This window comes from Clarias gariepinus, chromosome 4 (genome assembly GCF_024256425.1).
Source record: "Clarias gariepinus isolate MV-2021 ecotype Netherlands chromosome 4, CGAR_prim_01v2, whole genome shotgun sequence".
In the NCBI taxonomy this organism is placed as follows: Eukaryota; Metazoa; Chordata; class Actinopteri; order Siluriformes; family Clariidae; genus Clarias; species Clarias gariepinus.
The window spans coordinates 4,995,214-5,018,263 of record NC_071103.1 but is presented as its reverse complement, the minus strand read 5'-3'; the positions used below and the strand labels follow the sequence as shown (position 1 = coordinate 5,018,263).

The 23,050-nt window shown below is 40.2% G+C and overlaps 1 protein-coding gene across 4 annotated transcripts in view; it reads left to right on the top strand.

Moving 5' to 3' along the window:
- grb10b (growth factor receptor-bound protein 10b) overlaps window positions 1–19,865 on the top strand; it is a 66,699-nt gene extending 46,834 nt beyond the window's left edge. For 3 of the 4 annotated variants that reach the window (XM_053494106.1, XM_053494107.1, XM_053494105.1), the window contains exons 6-17: window positions 8,050–8,206; window positions 10,785–10,900; window positions 12,812–12,886; window positions 13,007–13,144; window positions 14,248–14,358; window positions 14,873–14,971; window positions 15,079–15,156; window positions 15,787–15,903; window positions 16,013–16,079; window positions 16,199–16,286; window positions 16,424–16,517; window positions 16,629–19,865. In XM_053494106.1, the coding sequence (XP_053350081.1) occupies window positions 8,050–8,206; window positions 10,785–10,900; window positions 12,812–12,886; window positions 13,007–13,144; window positions 14,248–14,358; window positions 14,873–14,971; window positions 15,079–15,156; window positions 15,787–15,903; window positions 16,013–16,079; window positions 16,199–16,286; window positions 16,424–16,517; window positions 16,629–16,775 (1,287 nt within the window). In that variant the 3' untranslated portion in view covers window positions 16,776–19,865. Of the gene's footprint in view, window positions 1–6,533; window positions 7,417–8,049; window positions 8,207–10,784; window positions 10,901–12,811; window positions 12,887–13,006; window positions 13,145–14,247; window positions 14,359–14,872; window positions 14,972–15,078; window positions 15,157–15,786; window positions 15,904–16,012; window positions 16,080–16,198; window positions 16,287–16,423; window positions 16,518–16,628 lie in introns of those variants that run through there. The other variant, XM_053494108.1, reaches the window with a different exon arrangement.
- The last annotated feature ends 3,185 nt before the right edge of the window (window positions 19,866–23,050 follow it).

The window sequence follows — 23,050 nt, the reverse complement described above, 5'->3', positions numbered from 1 at the left end:
GCGATGGGATCTGTAAATTAGCATGGATTTAAGGGACACAAACACTGCAATATTTGGCTGCGTTGCCGATCAGAAGGACTTCGAGCAAGACCTCTAACCAGCAGTGGCTCATTTGTCTCAATTCAAAGGCTCTCCGTGACTCAGGAATCAACTAGCTCCGATCAGATTGGCACAACTATCTCCGTTAAAGCCCTACATAAATAGTGCAACACACCCCGGTGGACCACACACATCTGTAAACATGGGTTTGGTTCACCTGGTTAGGCTAACACCAAATGTAGACACAGACTGGCACATCATAAACCATCAAACAACAGCTTTATCCCTGGAGCACCTATGCATGCTTCAACCTGGCCGGATTACCCACTGTTGCATAAGGTGACATGGAAAAGAGGTGAGAGTTCACAGAAGTGCTGTTATTAAGAACAAAAAAACCTGCTGTTACTCATCTTAAGATTTTACTTTTTTCTACACTTTTTCATATAGATCTATTGACACAGGATAACCTCATCACCAGAGCCAGAGGCTTATGGATCTTTGTAACTAACTCTTGCGTCTCAGATGTTACTAGCATTATTCTAGTAAATTGCTAGAATTTTGCTGGGATATGTTGTCTGTGCATTGTTCTGAAATCAGCAAGTGTTTCACTCCCTGGGTGTTAGTGTGTTTAAGTATAGTGTGTAGCATGAAGTCTTTTTTTTTTTTTCTTTTTTCTTCTTTTTTTTTTTGGCTGCATGTGCGTGCCAGTGAAGCACATCTCCACCTCATATTAAATGCTCAGCAAACTGCTCCAAGCTTTTTTTTTTTCTTCCCAGGAGCCCATAATAAAACAACGCACGCAATTGAACTTGTCGCCAAAAGATGGTTCGTCTGTTGATCGCAGGTCACGCAGACTTGCAGTTCGCCCGAGCGGCATGCTCTCGACCCGAGTCGAGAGGGAAGGGTCCTACCTTTTCAATCAACAAATCCGTGGAGAAAGCCACGCAGCTTATTCGCAGAGAGTGTTAATGATGTGTTGCATGATTGGAAACGACAGGGAAAGTGAACGAAGCGCCTGTTAAGTGGCGCCTGGACTTGGCAGGGACCCAGAGAAGCCTCATTACGATGGACTCGTTGAGACAGAATGTACTGTACTGTACTGAGCAAGCGAAGCAGAATTGTCTTAAATGTGAGAACGTTTTCTTCTCTTTTTTCACTCATCCTGAACAACCGACTGGCCCAGTTTGAGCACCGCACGCTTGCCTGCAAAGACCCCCAAAAACCAATATCATGATGTCAAGCCTGTTGATCCCTGTTGTGGTGGTATGTGTTCTTGCCCCCTGCCACTAATCCTTCATTCGTACTTCACATAGGTGTTAAATAACTGAGTTATTCTTGTGACAAAAAAACACTTGCCAGGCAAGATAAACCAGTGCGTTTGGAAACAGGCACCGGTTTAATTCCATGTCATCATCTTTATGAGAACACAGACTACGTTTAAGCCTGACCTGTCATTATCCACTCTGTCGGACTCTACAGTATGATTAGTTAAACAAATCTGCAAACCAGTTTGTCTGCTTGTCAGCTTAAGTGTCGCATTATAGCCAAAGTACACCAGACTTCTGTGTTTATAATAAAATATGTATTGCTTTGGTAGGTTTTTAAAATGCATACAATGCATCTTAATTTGTTTATTTTTTTGAATGTTCTTCTATTGGATCAGTTGCCAAGTTGCAACTGGGTGGCCTTAAGACGTGGGCAGCATCAATGAAACGCCGGACAGACAGCAGCGCTTGTCCTAAATTGATTTGTTTGATTAAAGATGATGATGTCATTCTCCCTGGGCGTCCGGCGGCCATCCCCAAACGCACAATGGTGTGCTGTTGGGGCAAACGGCTTCCCCTCGGTTTTGAGGGCACCATTAAAATGCCCGCTGCTATTGAGGAAGCATTTGGCTCTCCCTTGAATTCATCTTCGTTGGAAGCCAAAGGCTAAAGAGGTCGGCCATTTAGAAGCATTTTGTTCTAGAGGCTGTGTGTGTGGCAGACGGGCGATGAGGAGGGCGGCTGGACGTGAGCGCTGTCCCGTGTAATATATCTATATACAGTTATGTTCAAGAGTTAGTAACCACTCCTTTAATTCTATGTGGTTTTGTGTACAAACATATAAAAATCTCAGCTTAACATAGCAGCTCTTAGTGTAAATCAAATACAATCCTGAATTTTCCTGTTCGCCGTGTTGCCGCCTTGGCATATATCAGTACTTGCACTGCTAGTCCATTTTTGTTAAAAAAAAATAACAAAAAAGTTGTCAATATAACGTAAGTGTAAGCTTTCCAATTTACCATGCGTTTGAGTCTGGAATTATTTTTGTTACTTGCCTTTAGCATGATAGTTAGCATGTGGCAAGAACGCTGATGGCAATGTGTCGTTGCTGTGGAACTAGAAAACCTCAAAGTACCTTCAGAGAAGCCTCATGCTGCAAAGTCAGCACTTTTAGCCCACCAGGGAGTGTCGCAAACTATTTTAGAGCACTTTTAATCATACCTTTTTCCCTGTGGTGTCTGTTCACGATCAACCTCGGTGCCGTAGACGTGAAGCAACCATGGTTCCAAACACATAGGTGGAATAACCAACAGGTACTTTTTGCTTGACGCTGCTTTCTTACATCAGTCGTTCTAAGGAACCTCGACCCCAGATGATTAGCTGCAGCGAACTGGTGTAGAACTTGACTAGCGAGATTCGTAGTATTGCTCTTTTTTGCAAGCAAAGTAACCTATGTAATTTAATGCAGGGCTTTTGGTAAAAAATGAAAGAAGATTTATTCTGCCTTGATGCATCAATAGCTACGTTTCTGTAAACAATATTTCTTCGATCTGATTGAAATCATTTTAATTAGCGATTCTGACTTTGCACAGATGTTGATCTAATCAATATAACCTGTTGGAAATATAACAGAAGTAGAAGAGATTTCTTTTTCCCTCTCTTTAAATTTGAGATTAGATTAAGTCTTCACAATTTCTGCGATAAACTCAGCCTTTTGCATTATAATTGGTTACAAAAGTTCAGTGTCATCTGTGATGGGTTAGATGTGAAATGACAAGCCAATTGGTGCTCCTTCCTCAGCCAGAGACCCAGCGGATAAAAATCTGAAGTGAAAACAGGTCGGAGAGATTCATTACTCGTTCTCACAGAGTTTACTGATAAGGAATGGATGCTAAATTTCCCTGCTGGAAATGCGCCACATCATCTAATCTTAGCCCAATGTGGAGCTAACATACGCAGAAAGAACATGATTGTTCCAGCAATAGAGAAATTATCAGATCAAGTGTTTACACAGCTAATATTTACCAGATTATTAAAGGTTTTACACCTTGACCCCTCTAATTCCGATCAGGCTGTTCCTGTTTTGCAGCTATTCTAGTAACTTACAAGTGGCGTCTGGCACTAAACTCAGAATTCAGAACAGTTAGTCATAAAAAAGAAGGGAAGGGCATGCTTTCTCATCTGGAGGTCTCTCGCAGTTCCTCCTTGGGTTTTCTGTCATCGGCTTCATACAAGCAGCATGACTCGAAGGAGTCACTACAGATGCAATTAAACAAAGGGACGATGGTTTGGACAATATCAATGTGGTCGGGTCATCTCATTTACTTTGGAGCTACTTTGGAGGTTAGTCTGTAGATAACCTTAGGTCAAATGGGGTTCTTCTCATTGTGACCTTTTCATATAGATATCTTTTCCTTCAGATCAAAGCATCTTCAATAGCTTAGAATATATTAATTCTGGAATGAATCCATAATGAAATACCGTTCCGATCCAATTACCCTTAACTCCTCTTGACGAATGTCTCGATCCTTATGACTTGTGGTCATTTGGCATCATTTTGGTCTTTCCTCAGTAGTGACATTTGATAGTCAGCCACCGTGAGATTGAATGACTTGAACGACTCATTTCAATCCTCTGCAGTTAAACCTCTTGAGGCATTGCTTAGATTGGATTACATCACCGGGGGTAGCAGGGGCCTTTTCCTGTTCTTTGGACGTGTGCCTGACTGATGCAATTTCACAAAGAAGTATTCGGAAGTATCATTTTCACACACACACACCCACACACACACAGACACAAATCTCTGATCCGGCTATCCACAAACGTAGGTGAAGTTTCTGGCAAGATACTTAAAAAAGTGAAAGTTCAAACAAGGCAATGTGAATTTCTTTTACTCAAATCGAAATCTTGCCCGCGTTTACAGGAAACGCAAAACAGCCCCGGATCAGGCAGGAAGGACTGGAATAAGTCATCGGTAAGGATTCAGTGGAAAAGTTGAGCTGAATATCCTGCTGACTCAGCCTAAAGGCATGAGCAACTCCTAAAACAGGAAGGGATTTTTCTTATGGGATTGTGTGTATGTGTGTGTGTGTATGTGTGTATGTGTGTGTGTGTATGTGTGTGTGTGTGTGTGGTGGTCGTTGGTGAGTGTTAAGGAGGAGTGTCAGTCCTCGCTCGGAGTTTAACACCTTATTAGTTGCCCTGCACTTTTAAATTAAGGCTCTGTACTCGTCTCTTTGCGTGAAGGCTTTTCCATATGGTTTGTGAGAGACGTCCTCTGCAGCACATTCTCCTCTTCCTCTTCTGATTTAGATTTACGACCTTCCAGCCCAAATACTTTTCTGCTGTGATGCCGGAATGTTCCGTCGTGCCTATGGCTGCAAACAATCCCCCCACTTAGATTGGTGCTCTGAACTGCTAGAGATTCTGTAGCACATCCAAGTGAACGTGGAACATCACACACCTCACACGCACAAAGAAAGACAATTAGTCGATTTGGAGGATCAGCTAAAACATGAGGCAGAGTTTAATCCACATGCAGACCTTTACACTTACATGTGGAGAGACCTGGAGCAGGGAGAGCAGTGTGTGGCAGCTCACTGTGTAAACTCACCTGAAAGACAGAAAGAGAAAGAAACTAAGAAATAGCAAGGAAAAAAGAAAGAAGGAAAAAGGGAAAGAGAAGGGAAAAATAAAGGAAGCCAGCTAAAAATAAAAGAAAGAACCTAATAAAAAAGAACAAAAAATAGAAGGAAACAAAGTGACGGGCAAAAAAAAAGAGGAAAGAATGAAACAGGAGAAATAAAGGCTAAAAAGAAAGAAGGGAAAAAAGAAAGGAGGAAAGATAGACAGAGAAGAACTTTTTCAGAGAAGAACAAAAAATAGGGAAAGAAAATGAGAAAAAATTAAAGAAGAAAAGGAAGGAAACAAAAAAAGGGAAAAAAGTAAAAGGAAATTAAGAAAAGACGGGAAATAAAAAGGAAGAATAAGAGAAATAGGGACAAGAAAAGGAAAAAAGGGGAAATAAAAAGAAGGAATAATGGAATAAAGAAGGAAAGACAAGGGGAAAGTAGTAGGAGAGAGAAAAAACTGAAACAATTAAGAGACAAATGGAGGGAACAAAATGGAAAAATTATTTAAAAAAGAGTGAAAGAAGAAATAAAGGAAGGAAGACTAAAGAAAAAGGAAATAAAAAATGGAAAAATAAAAAATGAAGAATGAAAAAAAAATAGAAAGTAAAAAAAATGAAAAAAATGAAAAGAAAGAAAGAGAAACTAAGTAGGTTGTAGAGTAAGAAACTAGGTACAGTTTACAGTAATGATCAGAAAGAAAGAAAGAAATATTTGAGATTGTGCCTCTAAGATAGTAAATAAAAATTGAAGTTTTTTCTTTTTCTTTTTACTTGTTTTAATTGCCATAGCAGCTGCAGCTGTGCTCGATCAGTTTCTCAGCTCTGCCTTCGACCTTTGCAGCTTCGTCTCCTGTAATCTCCGGTCATCGCTTGACCAAGCTACTTCCTGTAGGCGTCTGCGGTCACCATGGAGACGCACCGCTGCGTAATGAAAGGCTTTCATCACTACATATCTGCCACTTTGACGGGGGGCAAAAAATGTCTGGGGGCACACTTGAAAGACTTGTTTGAAAAGGTCCGGCCTTTGAAAGATGTGTGTGTGTGTGTGTGTGTAGTATATTGTGATATGAATTGACGCGAGCGTTCTTGTCGGTCGCGCACTCTTCTCCTAGAGGCGCAGAAAAATGTTCTTGTAGTGCTCTCCGTGAACTGTTCATGCATGATGGGGAAATCACCTGCTCCGAACGAGAGACACTGAGGGACGAGGAATTCCCCAGTCTGTGCTAACACACACATAAAAACATGCACGCACACACACATGCATCCACGCACACACGAACACACTCTCTCTTCGGTCTGACTGCATGACGGAGCGATAGGAGGGAGAGGGGAGGGCCGTCTTGTCCAGCTGGAGCTCTGGAGAGTTAGCATGCCTTTTATGTGACTCTCCTAAAAAACTCTGCTTTCTTTCGCTTCCCCCACTCTCTCCTTCTCTCTCTCCTTCTCTCTCTCTCTCTTTCTCGCTGTCTGTCTCTCCCCCACCCCCACCCCCATGACCAAATCCCCCCGAGGCACTGAAAGAGCCTGAGTCATCCTACGCTTTCTTTTCCCACCCTGCCTTTTTTTTTTTTTTTTTTTTTTGAGTGGTTGTTAAAGGTAATTTTCGAGGCCGTGCAGACGGTGCAGCGAGACAGCCGCACCAGTTTTAGAACGAGTCACAGTGAAGCTCCAGAGTAAAGTTTCTTCGTGTCACAAGACAAACTGTGTGCATGTGTGTCTTGATTTTGTGCATGTAGGCGTTTCCAGGGCCATGTCCCTTCCAGTACACTAACGAGCCACAAGCTTCTGAGTTTGGGAGAAAAAAAAATAGTAATAATAATAAGTCTTTTCTCTGGACGAAAGTTTATACAGAGTGACATTTAAGCAACTTGACGACTTTACTGTAAGTCAGAAAGCAGGAGGCTACGGAGCGGGAAAGGGAAAGAAAAGTTTGTCATGCATGCGCATGACTGTGCGTCTGTGGGCTGTGCATGCATGCGAGAAGGGTGTGTGTGCGTGTGTGCGTGTGTGCGTGCGCGCGCGCCCAAGTGTGTGGGAATGATTACATCAGCCTCAGCGAGGCCTACGATTGGTTAGGGAAGTGTGGTTTGATTCGCTACCTAAAAGGCTGTGCCTTGTAACCCTTTGTGAGGAGAATAGTGCGAAGTTGTCGGCCAAGCTCGGGAACAGTTGCCATCCGCTTCCTCTGTCCCAAACCAAAAGCCAGATAGATAGTTAGGGAGGGAGGGTTTGGAGAAAAAGAGGGTGAAAACAGGAACGAGAGAGAGAGAGAGAAGCAGAGAGAGATTAAATGACAGGTACGATCCAGTGAGCCACTGACAGCCAAGCATCTGTCCTGGAACAGTTTCTTTTTTCTTTTTTTTTTTTTGTTCTGCATATTTTTGCTGAGTTGTGGAGAGCACCGGACACCAGCTTCGGCACTCGGAGGAAGCAGAAATGCCATCGTGCTCTCCCGACTGGTGCCTTCTCAGGCCTGGCGAGGTAAGGAACCGTACGTCACCTCCTGCAGGGTGGAAAGGAAGAGCGGTTCTCCTCTTTCAGGGATCCGGAGACAGAGGGATATGGAACTTTTTTTCTTTCCCCTCACAGGAAGCTTGTGGAAGCGATGGTTTTGGAAATTTGGAAGATATTGGAAGGCTGTGAGACAGGATTGGGAATGTGGGAGATGTGCGGGAGGCAAAGGGGTGTGTGTTCCACAAAATAAAGCTTATACTTTTGTGAAAGGGTGGCCAAGAAAAAGGCATGTTTTTGTTTAAGGGATTGTAAATCGAAAGTAGGACTGAATCTTAATTTGTAGTTTATTTAATCCTTTTTTTTTTTTGGTCTATTTGGAGATTGTAGATGGGCCAGCAACATTCAAAACTTTAAACATAACCAGTTCTTGTCTGACTTGTGTCTCCATTCTGTTCAACTTTCCATTTTTTAAATCGTTCCCTTTTCATGCATCTGTTTTCGGTGTGAAGGTGAAACCGGCCTGTGACGCAGTTTCAAATCTGCTTCGTCCATTCGCCGATCGAGAATCTTTTACGGTGTGAATTGGCTTTCCAGGCAGTCGAGCGGTATTTCTCAGGTCTCTGGTACACAGTGACTTAAGCGATGGCTTTTTTGTTGCAGATTGTAAAAATCTTCAGCGAGGACGGCACGGGCAAGGTGGTGGAGATCCCATCTGACATGACGGCACGAGACCTGTGCCAGCTGCTCGTGTACAAAAGCCACTGCGTGGACGACAACAGCTGGGCGCTGGTGGAGCATCACCCAGCCCTGGGGCTAGGTAAGGACGGGAGAAAGAAATTTGCACAAATAGAACACAAATCATTGAACTCGTGCATCAGTTACAGATAAAAAGCCATTGGTGTTTTTGGCTCGACATGTTTGTTTCCACAGCTGTAGCGCGAACTTAGGGTCGTCCCTGAGCTGCATAATCTACTTTGGTTGCAAACAAGTGCTACATCATGGATTATTAATGTGGAAATAATTTACTAAAACTGACAAAAAGAAACATGAACTGTTGGAACATGTTTAGATCCTATTTTTGTTTTTATTTGAGTTTTTTTTTTTTTTTTTTTTTTGGTTGTTTTCTCTTGTTTAGGTTTTGTGTTTGGTTGTTTATTTTGTTTTATTTGAGGTCTTTGTTTGATTTCCATTTTGTTTTGATTTTTGTTTTATTAGTTTGCTTCGCTTGTGTTTTTTTGTTTGATTGGTGGGTAAGTTAATCGTGGTACTTTGTGCTGTTTATCTTCTTGCAAATGTTTTTACAAAACAGACGCCATATCTCGTACTCTTTTATTTATTTCTTCCTGCCTCAATTTATCGGCCCACATTTCAAAGGGTCTCATATTTGTTCATGTTAATGAACCCAGTGTGATGTGAAATGATACATGAAGCAAAGTTGTTGTTTGTTTTTATTTTTCTTTCCCCTCTTTCCAATGTCTTTTTTTTTTTCATGTGGGCTTTATCCTTTCTCACTAAGCAATTTCACTACATTTGTCAGAAGTCTTATGCAAACAATAAGAGGAATAACAGGATAATGCGGGCAACCAAACATAATGGGTATGGAAGGAGTGTTTTCCTAGTTTTTAATTATTAATATACCAGGACGTAAAACATAAAGCTGTGGCGTTTCAGTTTAACTGCAGAATTCGCATAAAAACAGATGGAGGGAAAAGAGACTGTGAGGGACAGAGAGATGCCAAAACCATTGAACTTCTCAGAGGCTGAGGAGGTTCATAAGGGGAAAACTTTCCATGACTATGTTTTCACATATGGCTGGTGCTTGGAATTGATTAATGGCATCATACGGACCAATCAGGATTCAGAGATGGACTCAGGCACTCGGTTATCAGCCGAAAAAACCCACAAAACTTTGGTCGTCTTCCAGGCTGCACAGCTGTGCAACACGTACAGGTGATGAATGGGGCTTAAGTGCATGAGTAAGCATCGACGGTAAAGAATGATGAGGTGATATCTCACACAAGGCTATAGTGAAACTGTCTGTACTGGTGTCGGTGAATACTGGTTAAATCCGTCTGTCTCTCTCTCTCTCTCTCTCTCTCTCTCTCTCTCTCTCATTCCCCATTCAGTTGACTTTTGTTCTACAAAAGCTATAATCCGGCAGTTAAGACTAAACCATGAACCCAAGCCTATGGTATAAGCCTTTCCTTTCAGTTTTTCTTTTCCTACTGCCCCTTGTATTCGTGCCACCTTAAAGTAACGCTCTTTGTTTTCCCATCATCCTGCGAGATTCCCCGATTTGATATTCCGAGCACAACCAGCACCGAGCACGTCGCACTTTCATTTTTTATGTATTCGCCGTGCCGAAAGCGTGCTGATCGCATGACATCATCCCTCTGCAGTGGCCGATTCTCTGTTTACGGGAATGGGTTCTCTGTTGACCCAGGCGGCTCTTGATCGTAATGCAGTACACTCGCCGGATTCCATCCACCTTGTTATATCTTATTATTAGTGATGTAAGCAATACTTCCAGAACCCCCAAAAAAGCCTCTTTAGCATGTGAAGGACATTGTGGTAGCAGGCTGTAGAGAGAGTAAGAGATTAAAAGGGGTGAAGTATTATTTGTATTGTGTAAGAGGTATCTACTAAGGCACAAAAAAACCCTCAATTATTATGTACACTCTTTTTAATACAAAATTATGCTAGGTGCTCAATAACACACCCGCAAAGAGTTATTGTTCTTCTTATTAAACTAGGATAAAAAGAAGGGAATGATGGAGCTCGATGGATTTTTCTCAAGCGCTTCCTTCTGTCTCTACACCCAAATCTCTCTGATATATTTTGGTATTAATTCCACCTTGGAATGAAAAACTAATTCCATCTAAACAGGTTTATTTTAACACATTGTTAAAATGCTATGGTGTAGGAGCAATAAAATATTGCGTTAAAGTTTTAAGTGCCGATTTTAAACTGGATGATTTTCACCCAGGGTGTCCAAGCGTTATCTGCCAAGTATCGTCGCTGAGAAAGGCATGTTGGAGAGTTTCCGTTTAAACCCTGTTGAGATAATGTCACACAAAATATAAGCTAGAGAACTCCACTGGGGGGAGTGAATAAGACAGGGGGTGGTTCCTGTCTTCCAGACAAACTCGCTTTTCATTACGTGAGCGCCGCTTTCCGTGTTTATTTTTCGCTCTAGCCCCCGAAGGGAAGGCGAGCAGACGATGATATCATCCCGAACACAAATATAAGTACATTCGAGGCCTTTGCTTGCAAATATGCACTTGTCATTACTCGCGGGTGTGAGTTCCATGAAGCGGCAAGTAATTATGGAAACGCGTGGCTTTGTAGAGAACGAACAGTTAGGCCCTTGTCTGACTTTCTGCTTCTGCCCACAGAGAGATGCTTAGAAGACCATGAACTTGTGGTCCAAGTCCAGGCCTCTATGTCTAGCGAGAGCAAGTTTGTCTTCAGGAAGAACTATGCCAAATATGAATTCTTCAGAAATCCTCTGGTACGTCAATCAACACAAACACACAGCCATAATTTGGAGTTTTTTTAAATTGTTTGTTTGTTTGTTTGTTTTTGGCCGAAGGGGCAGGATTTGTATTATTTGCCTCTGCACTAGGGAGTGTGATGAATGACTTTATACAGTACCAGTCAAAAGTTCAGACAAAAATTTTGATTTATTTTCTAAATTATAGAAAAATACAGGATTTTTTTACATTTATTTTTAAATAACACATACAGAATTATGTAAATAAGTAACAACAGTCAGTCAGTTGTTATTTTAAGACATGAAGGTCAGCTGTTCTGGAATAGTTCTTGCAAGAACAGTGTATTGTCAAGTGCATTTGTAAACCCATTAAGCGCCATAATGAAACTGGCTCTCATGAAGACCTTCCCAGTAAAGCAAGACCAAAACTGAGCTCTGCTGCAGAGGAGAAGTTCATTTAAAGTTACCAGCCTCAGAAATCACCAATTAACAACCAGCACCTCAGATTAGAGCCGTTATGATGGATTTAGAGAGCAGAAGTAGCAGAAACCGTGTGGGTATCAACTGTTCAAAGAAGATTATTGCATATGTTGGATAAACACCTTGAGCATTGTTTTACAGAGTAGAAAGAAATAAAAAACAGGAAAGACCATAAAATTAGAAGGTGTGTGCAAACTTTTGACTAGTTTTTTTGTGTTTTGTCCTTTGTTGCTTACTTTAGTCAGACCTGGATCTGTTCTGGTAAAAATAGGACTTAAAAATATAAACGCTGAAATAAAATTGAAGTTTTTTTTTTTTTTTTTTTTAATGCCTACAGCATCAATACAACCTCAACTTAATCTCTCTACCTCATAATTGGTTTTGACACAAGATGCAGACTCGCATCGGACATAGTTGAATCTATGACATTAATTTTACCACATTGAGTACCTGGAGTAGTCTTAATTTTATCTTGATTCAGAAATTAAAACTATTTCAAAGTGACACAATTTCCTTAGAACTCTTTAATGTTGCTAGTAACATAATCATTTCTATTTGACCTACAGCCTTTAAAGGTGATTTGGTGATCGAATGTATATAGCATTCAGATCTAAATTAGACAGATTCTGTGGCCATGGCAATAAAGCATGTCCATATATAAAAAATAGCTGGACACCAGAATTGCACCTCAGAATGGACCAGAGGTAGCTCCGGGACCGTCCCTGGTGGGTGTCTGCTGAAGTTGTAACGGGTTATTTCCACTAGACTGAGACCATGGGACAGCCTCAGGATCCGATGAAGGAGTATTATGTCTCACAATTGGCAGTTGGTTTGGGAAAGTCTAGGGATTCCCCAGGAACAACCGAAATCATTGGATACGGATAGACTGACCTCCTCAGTCTGTTGCCAGCACCACCCAGAGCAGGAATGGTGACAAGATGATAAACACATAACTGGAACATACTATAGATCTGAAACTTAAGACTTTTAAAAGGAACTCAAAAGGTCTATGTAAGGAAATATATCTGGCATTCTGATGGGAATGGTCTCTCCATGCATGATCCTCGCCCATCAACAGGGTTATGATTGGTTTGATGTAAATCATGCTGTCGCCGTCCTAATCACCAGAGCTATAAATATGAGCTTTTTAGAGGAGATTATGGACCGCACCAAGTTAGAAATACAGTTTGGAACAAAGGTAATCATATTTCTGTTGTTTCAGAGGCTTGACTGTTTTTGGTAGCTGTGAATGAGCAAATATCTTGCTAGCAAACTTTTCTTTCTAGGTTTTATTATCTCTAGTTGAGGTATTCTAGTTGTTGGACATCGAACTTGTAGAAGAAAGTAATGTCCACACCAAGATACATCTTTAAGGATCATCGATAGGGTTTTACCTGGTACGATTTTTGAATGAATTTCTTACTGAAGAACCTTCATCCTTGTCAACAGAGCTTCTTTCCAGAGCAGATGGTGGCGTGGTGTCAGGAAAGCAACGGGACCATTCCTCCATCTCAGCTGTTGCAGGTATGAAAAGCTGCCCAGTTGCCTCTTTCTTTCTGGCTTTATTTTTAACATCATATTTAACTTTATACTAAAATGGTATTTCTGGAACTGGTTACATTCTTGGCCTCATTTGTTCCTCAGAACTTCTTAAACTCCAACAGTTGTCCAGAAATCCAGGGTTACTTGTATGTGAAAGAGATGGGCAGGAAGTCATGGAAAAAGCCGTACGTGTTTTTGAGACGCTCAGGATTATACTACTCGACAAAAGGAATGTCAAAGGTATGCCAAGCTCTTCTGTGTACAATAAAACAGCGGCTTATATTAATACATCCGTTCTAATGAGTGTTTCTATAATAACAGCTTATGGCACATTATCTCATAATAACAATTAACGGATTGGAAATGTTTGTTTTATAACAAGGAGAAAAAAAAACACTGAATCATTTTACACAGTAAAACTATAACGTGTACGCAGAAGAAAACACTTGAGGACATGCGGTCAGTGGAAATGAATAAACTTTAAATTTCATGTGTTGTTGACTGTTTTTGTATAAAAGCATGACCACAAGTCTTTAAGGTCCTATTTTATTTAATGCTTGTATTGTAGTCATCATTCGAGAACTTTGGCTGTAGAAAGTGAATTTTAAATTTAACCAGTGACCAGGGTTAAATTTCTTGCCTGTGTTAGAGTAGATTGCGTTAGAACCAGTTCTTCTTCACATTCTGTCTCAGCCCCTAATCGGGTAAAGAACCACATGTAGTAACTTAGAAGTGCCAGTATCGGTACCTCACGGAAGAAAAATTATTATTATTTTTTTTTTTTGCACATTTTTATGTTTAAATATACAGTATGATATATATTACTTTGAATTTTTTTTTTTAATTATGCCTCAGCTTATTACACACACCACACATTTGTGGGCACCACACACAAAATTGTTACTATAGATGGGCAAGGAACCTGACCTGGATTAGGATTTACAACATAAAAATGGCTATTAGAATTTTGTACACACTCCAAAATGATAATTTTGGATTATTATTATTATTATATATATTTTTTTTTTAATATAGTTAAATTTACCTACAAATGTCTATATTAAGCTTCTTTCTAATCAAAAATTACTAAAAAATTTAAGGAAAATTTCTTCTTCTGTTGGCAGGTTATTTTGCTAATTTTAGGAATTTATTTCTAGAAAAAAGCAAAATTCTCTGCCAGTAGAAAAAGAAATTGTCACTTACAATTTCTATAACATTTATTGGAAATAACCATAAACTTGTATTTGATTTGTGTTAAACCTACTTTAAGAATTAACAGTTATAGGTTTGGTTAGATTCAAGTCATCCAGTCTTTGATAACAAAGTAATGTGACCTCCTTCAGGAACCGAGGCACTTGCAGTTACTAGCAGACCTTGAAGACAGCAATATCTTTACCGTAATAGCAGGCAAGAAGCTTCACAACGCCCCAACAGAGTACGGGTTTTGTATAAAGGTAAGATTATACCACACTTCCCATAAACCGTTTGGATAAAGGCCAATGCATAGCGTAAATATGAGTCATGGCTAAAAAAAAAAAAAAAAAAACTTGGCTGGAGCCATTCTTTCTTGAAGTTATTTTGGTTCACTTGTTTCCTTTTTTCTCAAGACTCATGCTGGCAGAACGTTAGAGTGACGCTAAGGCACCTGCTTTTATGTCCTTTTCTTTCTATTAAATTGCATTAAGTGCTGGCAAAATTTTTCTGGTCACTGCTTTGGCTGTCTAGGCTGTAAAATAAAAAAAAATTGCTAATATCCTAGAGAGAGAGAGACACTTTGCATAAGAAGTCATCATTGTGCTAGTTTTAGTTTTCCAATTAAAATCTTTTGCAGTTACCGCTGTAGGCTAAAGATTTGACTTCACCTCAGGATGAACACTAACACTATGTGGGGTTTTATACATTTATTTACTGTTTTTTTTTTTTTTTCAGTCAGTGCAAATGCTAACACAAGACTCTTATCTCGCTCAGCCCAACAAGGTTCGGATTGAGCAGAAGGAACTGAGGATGTTGTGCGCGGAAGACGAACAGAGCAGAACGTGCTGGATGACGGCCTTCAGATTGTTTAAGGTACGCCAAGCTACTCGTCCTGAATTAAAAAAGCAAGTGTTTTCAAAACCGAATTCAAGGTTTGTTGAAGTCCACAAACTTCTTCTTTTCTTTTTCTCCCTGTACAGTATGGGATTCTACTTTATCAGAACTATAAAATTCCACAGCAGAGAAAAGCTTTGCTCTCACACTTCCCAGCACCAATGGTGAGTTTTTTCCCCGTGTACACCTCATAGAATATTTTGCGTGCCTTGTTTTATTTTGATTTATTCTGGCTGAAAGTGTTATATGATGCACTTTTTATCCCTATTTTAGGAAATATGTATTAACGTCCATTGGTGACGAATATGTTATTCCATTAACTGTGTTAACATTCAATCTAACGCCTTTGTAAGGGAATGTTCTTTTTGCTTATAAAGAACATGTCCAATTTTAAGCAACTCTGGCAGCCTTCAAAATCCAAACCATATCTTGATGTTTAGTTCTGCTTTAAGCTTTCTGATCTTATGACTCACCTTCCAGTGCTTTAGTTGGTTTCACATGGATACACTTCTCAACAACAATTTACTGTATATCCAAAACTTACTCATGATTTAATATCTTTTATATATATATGATGATAATCTCACCATCCAGCTGTAGAAGATGATAGACCCCCTTCGAGTCAGGTTCCTCCCAAGGTTTCTTTCTCATGGGATTTTTTTTTCCTTTATCCTGGCTTGCTCATTAGAAATCTAAAGCTACATCTGGACTTCTAAAAAAGCTTCTCTTTTCACTTTGAAGTTTTTAATTCCATGTAAAGCTTAAAGCTGATGATTTCCCAAATCTCTCCACAGAGGAGTGTGTCAGAGAACTCTCTAGTAGCCATGGATTTCTCAGGGACAATAGGCAGGGTGATCGACAATCCTGTGGAAGCTCAGAGTGCTGCTCTGGAGGAGGCCCATGCCTGGAGGGTGAGCATCACTACCCATAAGAGACCAGAGTCAGGTGCTGTGTACAGGTTTGTTCCAATGACTGTGCATGTTCAAATTTGTGGTCCTTTTTTTGTTGTTGTTGTTACAGAAAAGAAGTCAGCGCATGAACACTTTGGGGAGCCCTAGTCCACTCCACCCCTCATCCTTAAGCGGAGGTACTTGTTTTATTCAAGTTTTTTTTTTTTTATGTAATTGATTACATTACAAGATAAGTCTAACTTGTTAACTCATGCTGAAGCATGCTTTACACTTTTGCCTAATCTTTACCACTCAGTGATACACAAAACTCAGCTTTGGTTTCACGGTCGAATCACAAGGGAGGAATCGCACAGGCTGATCCACCAACAGGGCCAAGTGGACGGGTACGTGATTTATTTTGAATACCTTAGTATACAAATTAAAACAACATCTTATAAGTATAAATTTGACACTTCAATCAAATTTAGTATTATTTCTATTTTGTAATTTGCTCTGTGTACTTTTCTTTTCCTGCGGTCAGATTGTTTCTCTTGAGGGACAGCCAGAGCAACCCAAAAGCCTTTGTGCTTACCTTGTGTCACCATCAGAAAATCAAACACTTTCAAATACTACCGGTAAGCAATATACCACCGCTCTCACAAATTCATATTTTAAATCCAGCAAATCTGTGCAAAACACAACGCTTCATTCAATTAACAGAATTCTTTTTCGAATTTAAACTTCAGTGCGAAGAGGACGGTCAAATGTTCTTCAGCCTTGACGACGGCACCACCAAATTCACTGACCTGATCCAGCTGGTGGAGTTCTACCAGCTTAACCGAGGAGTTCTGCCTTGCAAACTCAAGCACCCCTGCACCATGGTTGCCTTATGATCCCGCACCATCTCTGCTGCAAACGTACCACTGGTTCTCTGAGAATCTGACCGCTGAACCTGATTTAATGACGTGCAAGTGACTGGTTGTCTGCCGACAAGTTCTCTGCAGATATTCCTATATGACTTTCAGAGGAACTACACGCACCACCAGGGCTGCTATAAAGCTTCCAAGATGATGTTGAGAAAGATCTTGGATGGCAGCAAGCCTTGAGCCACTGACTGGTAAAGGTTCTTCCATGTTCAATCATCAACATGTTCATCCTGTTCAATATAATCAGATGGTCTGTTGTTGAAAAGATCTCCATGATGATAGAAGATGGACCATCACAGTGTTTTTTGTTTTGGAAACATCTCTCGAACCTGTAGATGGGTGCAAGACGGGAACTTTACATCTACGAGTTTTCTTTAAAGCACAGCCAGGAAACAGCCAAGTGGGCAGAAACCCATGAGTCAGTTGAATCCTTCTGTCTTTGTATTGTTGCTTGAGGCAAAAAGAGGTAGGAGGTCAAAGCACACGGATGTAAAAGATACTTTGGACATGGTTTGTGAATGAAATCATACGTTTTGCTTTTTGCTAGGCCTCTTTCTTCAGCCTCCTCCATCTGGATCAAAAGAATGTTACACTGCTCATATGGTTTATACATATATAGTCGATAAGCTCTTTCAGATTGCTGTCCACGTGCCGCAGTATCCTTTTGCACTCTGTTTTGACTCTTTGTCACTGTAAAGCCTCAGCTAATGTCCAAATGTTTCACCACCCTCCTATTGTTTAAACGTTTGAAGCGCCCTCTGCTGGCCGTCCAGGGTAATACAGCCTGAAGTGGGAGCTTGGATCAGCTTCACTACTGCCACCATCATTAAGGGCGCCTTGAAGTGGACATAAAATTTAAAAAACAGTGGAAAAATAACCACTACGATCCCCTGAAAAATGGCAAACTGCAGGGAGCTCTGTTTTAACGGATGCCATCTTTTTTTTTTTTTTTTTTTTTTTTTGAGAGACAAAATCAAGAGGCAGGAATCCCCAGATCTGCTTGTTTTGTCTTTTCAGTGTATTGACAGATCAATAGGACAGTGCACTGTGAAGTTTCCAGAACAGCTGGGGCTCTGTTTCTTTTACTGCCTTGCTCAGTAGTAGCACGACATAATGGACGGATTTTCAAATTGTGACTTTTTTTGGAAGAGCCATCTTCTTTAGTATTTTACTTAACATTTTTAAGCTAAATGGAAAAGGCCTGGCCGCAGCATCTACGAGCTCTGCTGAGTGATCACGACTACGCAGACATAAATGCAAACGATGCAATCATTTATAAGTGTTGTTTCCGTGGATCTATTTATTTATCTGGATCTGAATGATTACTTGAAATTTAGTGAACTTCTCAGCGCTGTTCCGTACTGCTCTTCCACAATTTCGTTTTTGTTTTTAGTTTTGAGCCTCATGTATTTTGTTTCACCTAATATCAAAAATTTGTTATACTAACCATGTTTTAGTGAGCTCTTCACCATTATCTGCTGTATTGTTGCATTGTACATTTGGCCTTATTATCACCAGTTATGTTCACAAATACAAAAGTTTGTACTTGTCACCATATTTCCCCTTTGTTCAACGATTTTATTTGGACTTTCATGAAAAAAAGAAAAGAGCAGTACAAATGAATTTGCACACGATCGCGGAGTGATTTTTGCTCTTTTTTTTGTGCCGAACACGGTGGGTGGCCTGAGAGCAGTTCCCAACTGCCGTCTTGTGAGGAAACAAAAGCAGGCGCCGTTTCCCTTTTATTAGCACTTTTTATTACTTTCTCTTTCTATGGAGAAGAAACATGAAATGCAATACACAGACAGCATTGATTTTTGTTCATGAAGTGAGGACGATGTGTCGGGCTGAAAAGCAAATCTGTTCTGTTCGTTGCGGCTGCATTGCTCGGGCTCGAGAGGGGTTTGCTTTTTAGGAATTAAAGGCCGACTTGTCGATGCATTTGTTGCATTTCACTTCCTCCCGTGGGTTGCAGATGATCCGCACAGAAATGCAATAACTATCCAGTCACAGGGGAGCACACTCACAGGGCATTATGTAGTGTATTCGAGGAAGGGCTAAATGCATTCAACATCTAGCTAAAGAATATTGGTTGCATGGAGCCTTCCCATGTATCTTTCTAGAAATCCTGGTACAGATCACAGATATCATGTGCAACATTCCCAGAAGGAAAAAAAGTCCTAGACGTCGCTGGTGTGGTTTCAACGGGGTGTATCTTGGGTATCTTTCACATGGTAATCTGAACGGAGTATAAATGATTTAAGGTACAAAGTTGCGTTTTAAGGACCTTTTTTTATGGGTTTTAGGTTAAATGCACAAAAAAGCCACAACACATGCATGCTTGAGGGAACCAACCCACCAACAAGCAAAGACAACAGAGTCCCTTTCTTTTCTTGAGTGGACAAACACTTTTGTGTGTGCTAAATCACATGAAAAGCGAAGGTTATTACAGATGTTTTAGATTTTGCAGTCAGTTTTTTTGCTTTTTAACTTTTTCTCATTTGTTCTTTAGTAAACTTTTTTTCTTTAAAGGAAAATGGGCTCCTTATGCTTCAGTGTAAAGAAAGGGAAATCATCATTTGTTGGTTTGATGAAAAAGCTGATCTTATTTGGGGAAATAGAAAAAAAATTACTTCAGGTGGCTGTTCGTTCGCGAATTTGTAAAAATGGAGAATTTTCTAATCCACTGAAGGGGAAAGGGAAGAAAAAAACAGGCATTTAGTTTTAGTGATGGTTTACCCGACTTTCTCTGGTTAAACTTTAACCTTTGATTTTCCAAACCTCATAAGTGTGAGCCAGTAGAAAACTAATGGAGGAGCTGCAAATTATTCATTAACAGTTACACCAGACCATATCCCTTCCCCTGACATTGTAAGATTTCCTTTATATCCTATAGAACCGAAGCCCTATTAGGGTTTGTAGAGATACCGTTTCAGCTCGGTCTGTAATTTCATCCATGTCTAGTTTCAACCAGTTGCGTTTTTATCCTGCTTTTGTCCTCGTTAAAAAATGATCCACTGTTCTGAATCCGCAAGAATGAGCTCAATTTCATATTTCCTTCACGAAACTAACAAACAATTAAGAATTTTTTTTTGTGTGCGTGTGCAAAAGAAACCGTAAAAAGTCTGGAGATTTGACACTGTATTTTAGGTTTCAAATCACTATTTTCATTATTTTTTATTTGATTCCTTCTTTTTTCATGCTTACAAAATGAAGAAACTTGACTCTTTTTTTTTTTCTTTTGTTTGTTTGGAGGGGGAGTTTGGTTTTATTAGTTTATTTTGGTAAAGTGTAAATGTAATGCTTTGTTATATTTTCCAGTGTTCAAGTCCATTTAACATTTAAATTAAGCTGGCTTAAAGAAAGAAACTGGAGTCTGGGGCTGTACTTCTTGTGGTCACAGTAACTATTAAGCTAAACAGCTTTTCTCCACAGAATACACTTTAAAAATGCTGACCTAGCCCTCGTGGACAGTGTGCTAAAGCATAATGTCCTAAATGTTCAGATGAGCTGGAGTTGCGAATCATTATTTACTATCGAAAGTGTATAAGCGAAATAATAAAATATTGTTTTACATATATACATATATAAATATTTAAAAGAAATGAATGTAACTGGGTTTGCTCAGGGTTGATGTGGAGCCTGGTGAGGCCCGGTCCCCAGGACTGGTGCCTTTATTATTATTTTTTTTTGCTAAAACTTTTAATATTCTTTCTAGTGTTTTATCTTTGACAGCTCATGGTGTTATCAATGAGTTTTAGGAGATTCCTGTCTTTTCTAGTTTCTTCTGTTCTCGTTCTGTTGAACTGTATACTGGATTGTGAAACATGCTAAAATATTAGTAACTTCTTGGTTTTAGCTTTACTTTGTATTATGAAACCTATAAAATCCAGCAGGTGCCTCAGACCTCTACTTTTGTCTCCATTTTACACCAACACACTAACCAGATTTTTGTTTGTGTATTTGTGTGTGTGTGTATATATATATATATATATATATATATATATTGTATACATCAGCCATAACATTATGACCACTGACAGGTGATGTGAACAGCATTTGATTATCTCATTACAACGGCACTTGGAAGTTTGTGAGATATACTGTATGAGGCAGCAAGCAAACTATTTGTTCCTAAAGTGGTCATGTTGGAAGCACAAAAAAATGGGCAAGCTTAAGAATTTGAGTGTCTTTCACAAGAGACTGATTGAGATGTCCAGACATCTGGGTCAGAGATACTCCAAAGTCAGAGTGGGGTCCTAGTCTGCAGTGGTCAGGACCTACCAAAAAGTGACCATAGGAAGGAAAACCGGATCATTAATAGACATGGGGTGCGATGGCACGCATGTATAGGTGCCAGAAAGGACAAAATCAGCAAGGACGGTGCATCACAGTATGGGGCTGTGTAGCCACAGAGTGTCCATGCTGACCTGTGTCGACCTCCAAAAGTGCATTTATTTTACATACTGTGGATGGCTGGGTGTGTGTTTGTTATTAACCTAAAGAAGAGATGGCACCAGAATGCACTGTGGGAAGAAGGTGAGCCTCTGGAGGCAGAGTGATGTTCTGCTGGGAATCTTTGGGCCCTGCCGAGTACCAAGTACCCACCTTCATGGAAATGGTCTTCCCTGATGGCAGTGGCCTCTTTCGGCAGGATAACGCACCCTGACTGCGAAAATGGTTTGAGGTGTTGATTCTGCTTCCAAATTCTCCAGATCTCAATCCAATCGAGCATTTGTGAGATGTGCTGGAAAAACAAGGCTGATTAATAGAGGCCCCACCTCACAACTTACAGGACTTAAAGGATCTGCTGCTGACTGCTTGGTGCCAGATACCACACACACACACACACACACCTTCAGACGTCTAGTGGAGTCTATGGCTCAGTGCTGTTTGGTGGCAAAAGTGTGACCTACTCAGTATTTAGCGGGTGGTCATAATTTTATGGATGATCAGTGTATATCAGACAGCTAGGATCAATTTACTGTCTTTCGTATCTCTACATAAAATAGGCCAGCATTCCTAGTCTTAACCTGAAACACCGCAAACATTTAGGAGAGCATCTTTTTATGCACCATATGTAATCTGTGTGGTGACTAGATCTTAGTAACAGCAGCATGTCTCTGCTCCTGTTGTCTTCTTGCAAAGGAATTGTGACTGTACATACATATAGATATATACATAAATAAGAAATATATGTTTTCAGGGAATCAAAACAAAAATCAATAAAAAATGCTTTTCCTTCCGTGTTTTTTTTTTTTTAAATGTCCTGTATTGATAATGTGCTTGCTTGGTCTTTTAAATAGCTGCCTGTCTTACAAACGCTAACTGTAACCTTTTCAGGTATTTTTGTACAAATAAGGGTCCGCTATATTCTGTTTATTGTAAGTAGAATAAAACATTAATACATTGCTATAACTTTGCCTGGCCTCATGTTATCTTAGCGAGGGACATTCAGCCTTAAATAAATTTGTCGTCATGGATTAAGTGTCTGGCTTTCTGAAGTGACCCATTTTTTCATCCAGAAACAAGCAGGTGGATGAATGAGCATGTGAATTGTGCATTTTAATGGACTGGTGGCTCATCTGGGTATAAATTCTTCTACTACATGACCAGTGTGGTCGCCAGATTCAGCACAACTCTAAACTAGAATGAACTGGTTAGAAAAAAATCGTATTATCTGCTCGTTACAATGAATGTGTAATTCCAGTGTCCCACCTGGACATTCCATCCATGGTCCTGGAGAAGGCCTTACCCTAAATATTTTAGTTACTCCTGCTCCCTAATATGCCTTATTCAGCTAATCAGCGTTCCTGATTTAGTGTCATCTTAAACCAAACCCTAAACCAAAATTTCATAACAGTGGGTTAGTGGCTCTTATCCAGAGTGACTTACAAAAAGTGCTTTAAAGTTTACATCACTGGATAGATACTTACACTGGGTTAACTAGGTTAATAACTAAGTCCCATTAGTCCAACACAACTGGAAAGAGGGTTTTTTGGGGGGGTATTAGTCCAAGTACTGGAGAAACAGATGCGTCTCGAGTCGTTGTTTAAAGATCGTCAAGGTTTCTGCTGTATGGACATCTAGAGGAAGTTTGTTCCGCCACCTACAGTAGGTGCCAGAACAGAAAAGAGTCTGGATGAATGCTGCCCTCGATCCCTGAGAGATGGTCGGATGAGGCGAGCAGTGCTGGAGGATCGGAGGAAACATGGTGCAGTGCGTGGTGTGACAAGAGCAGA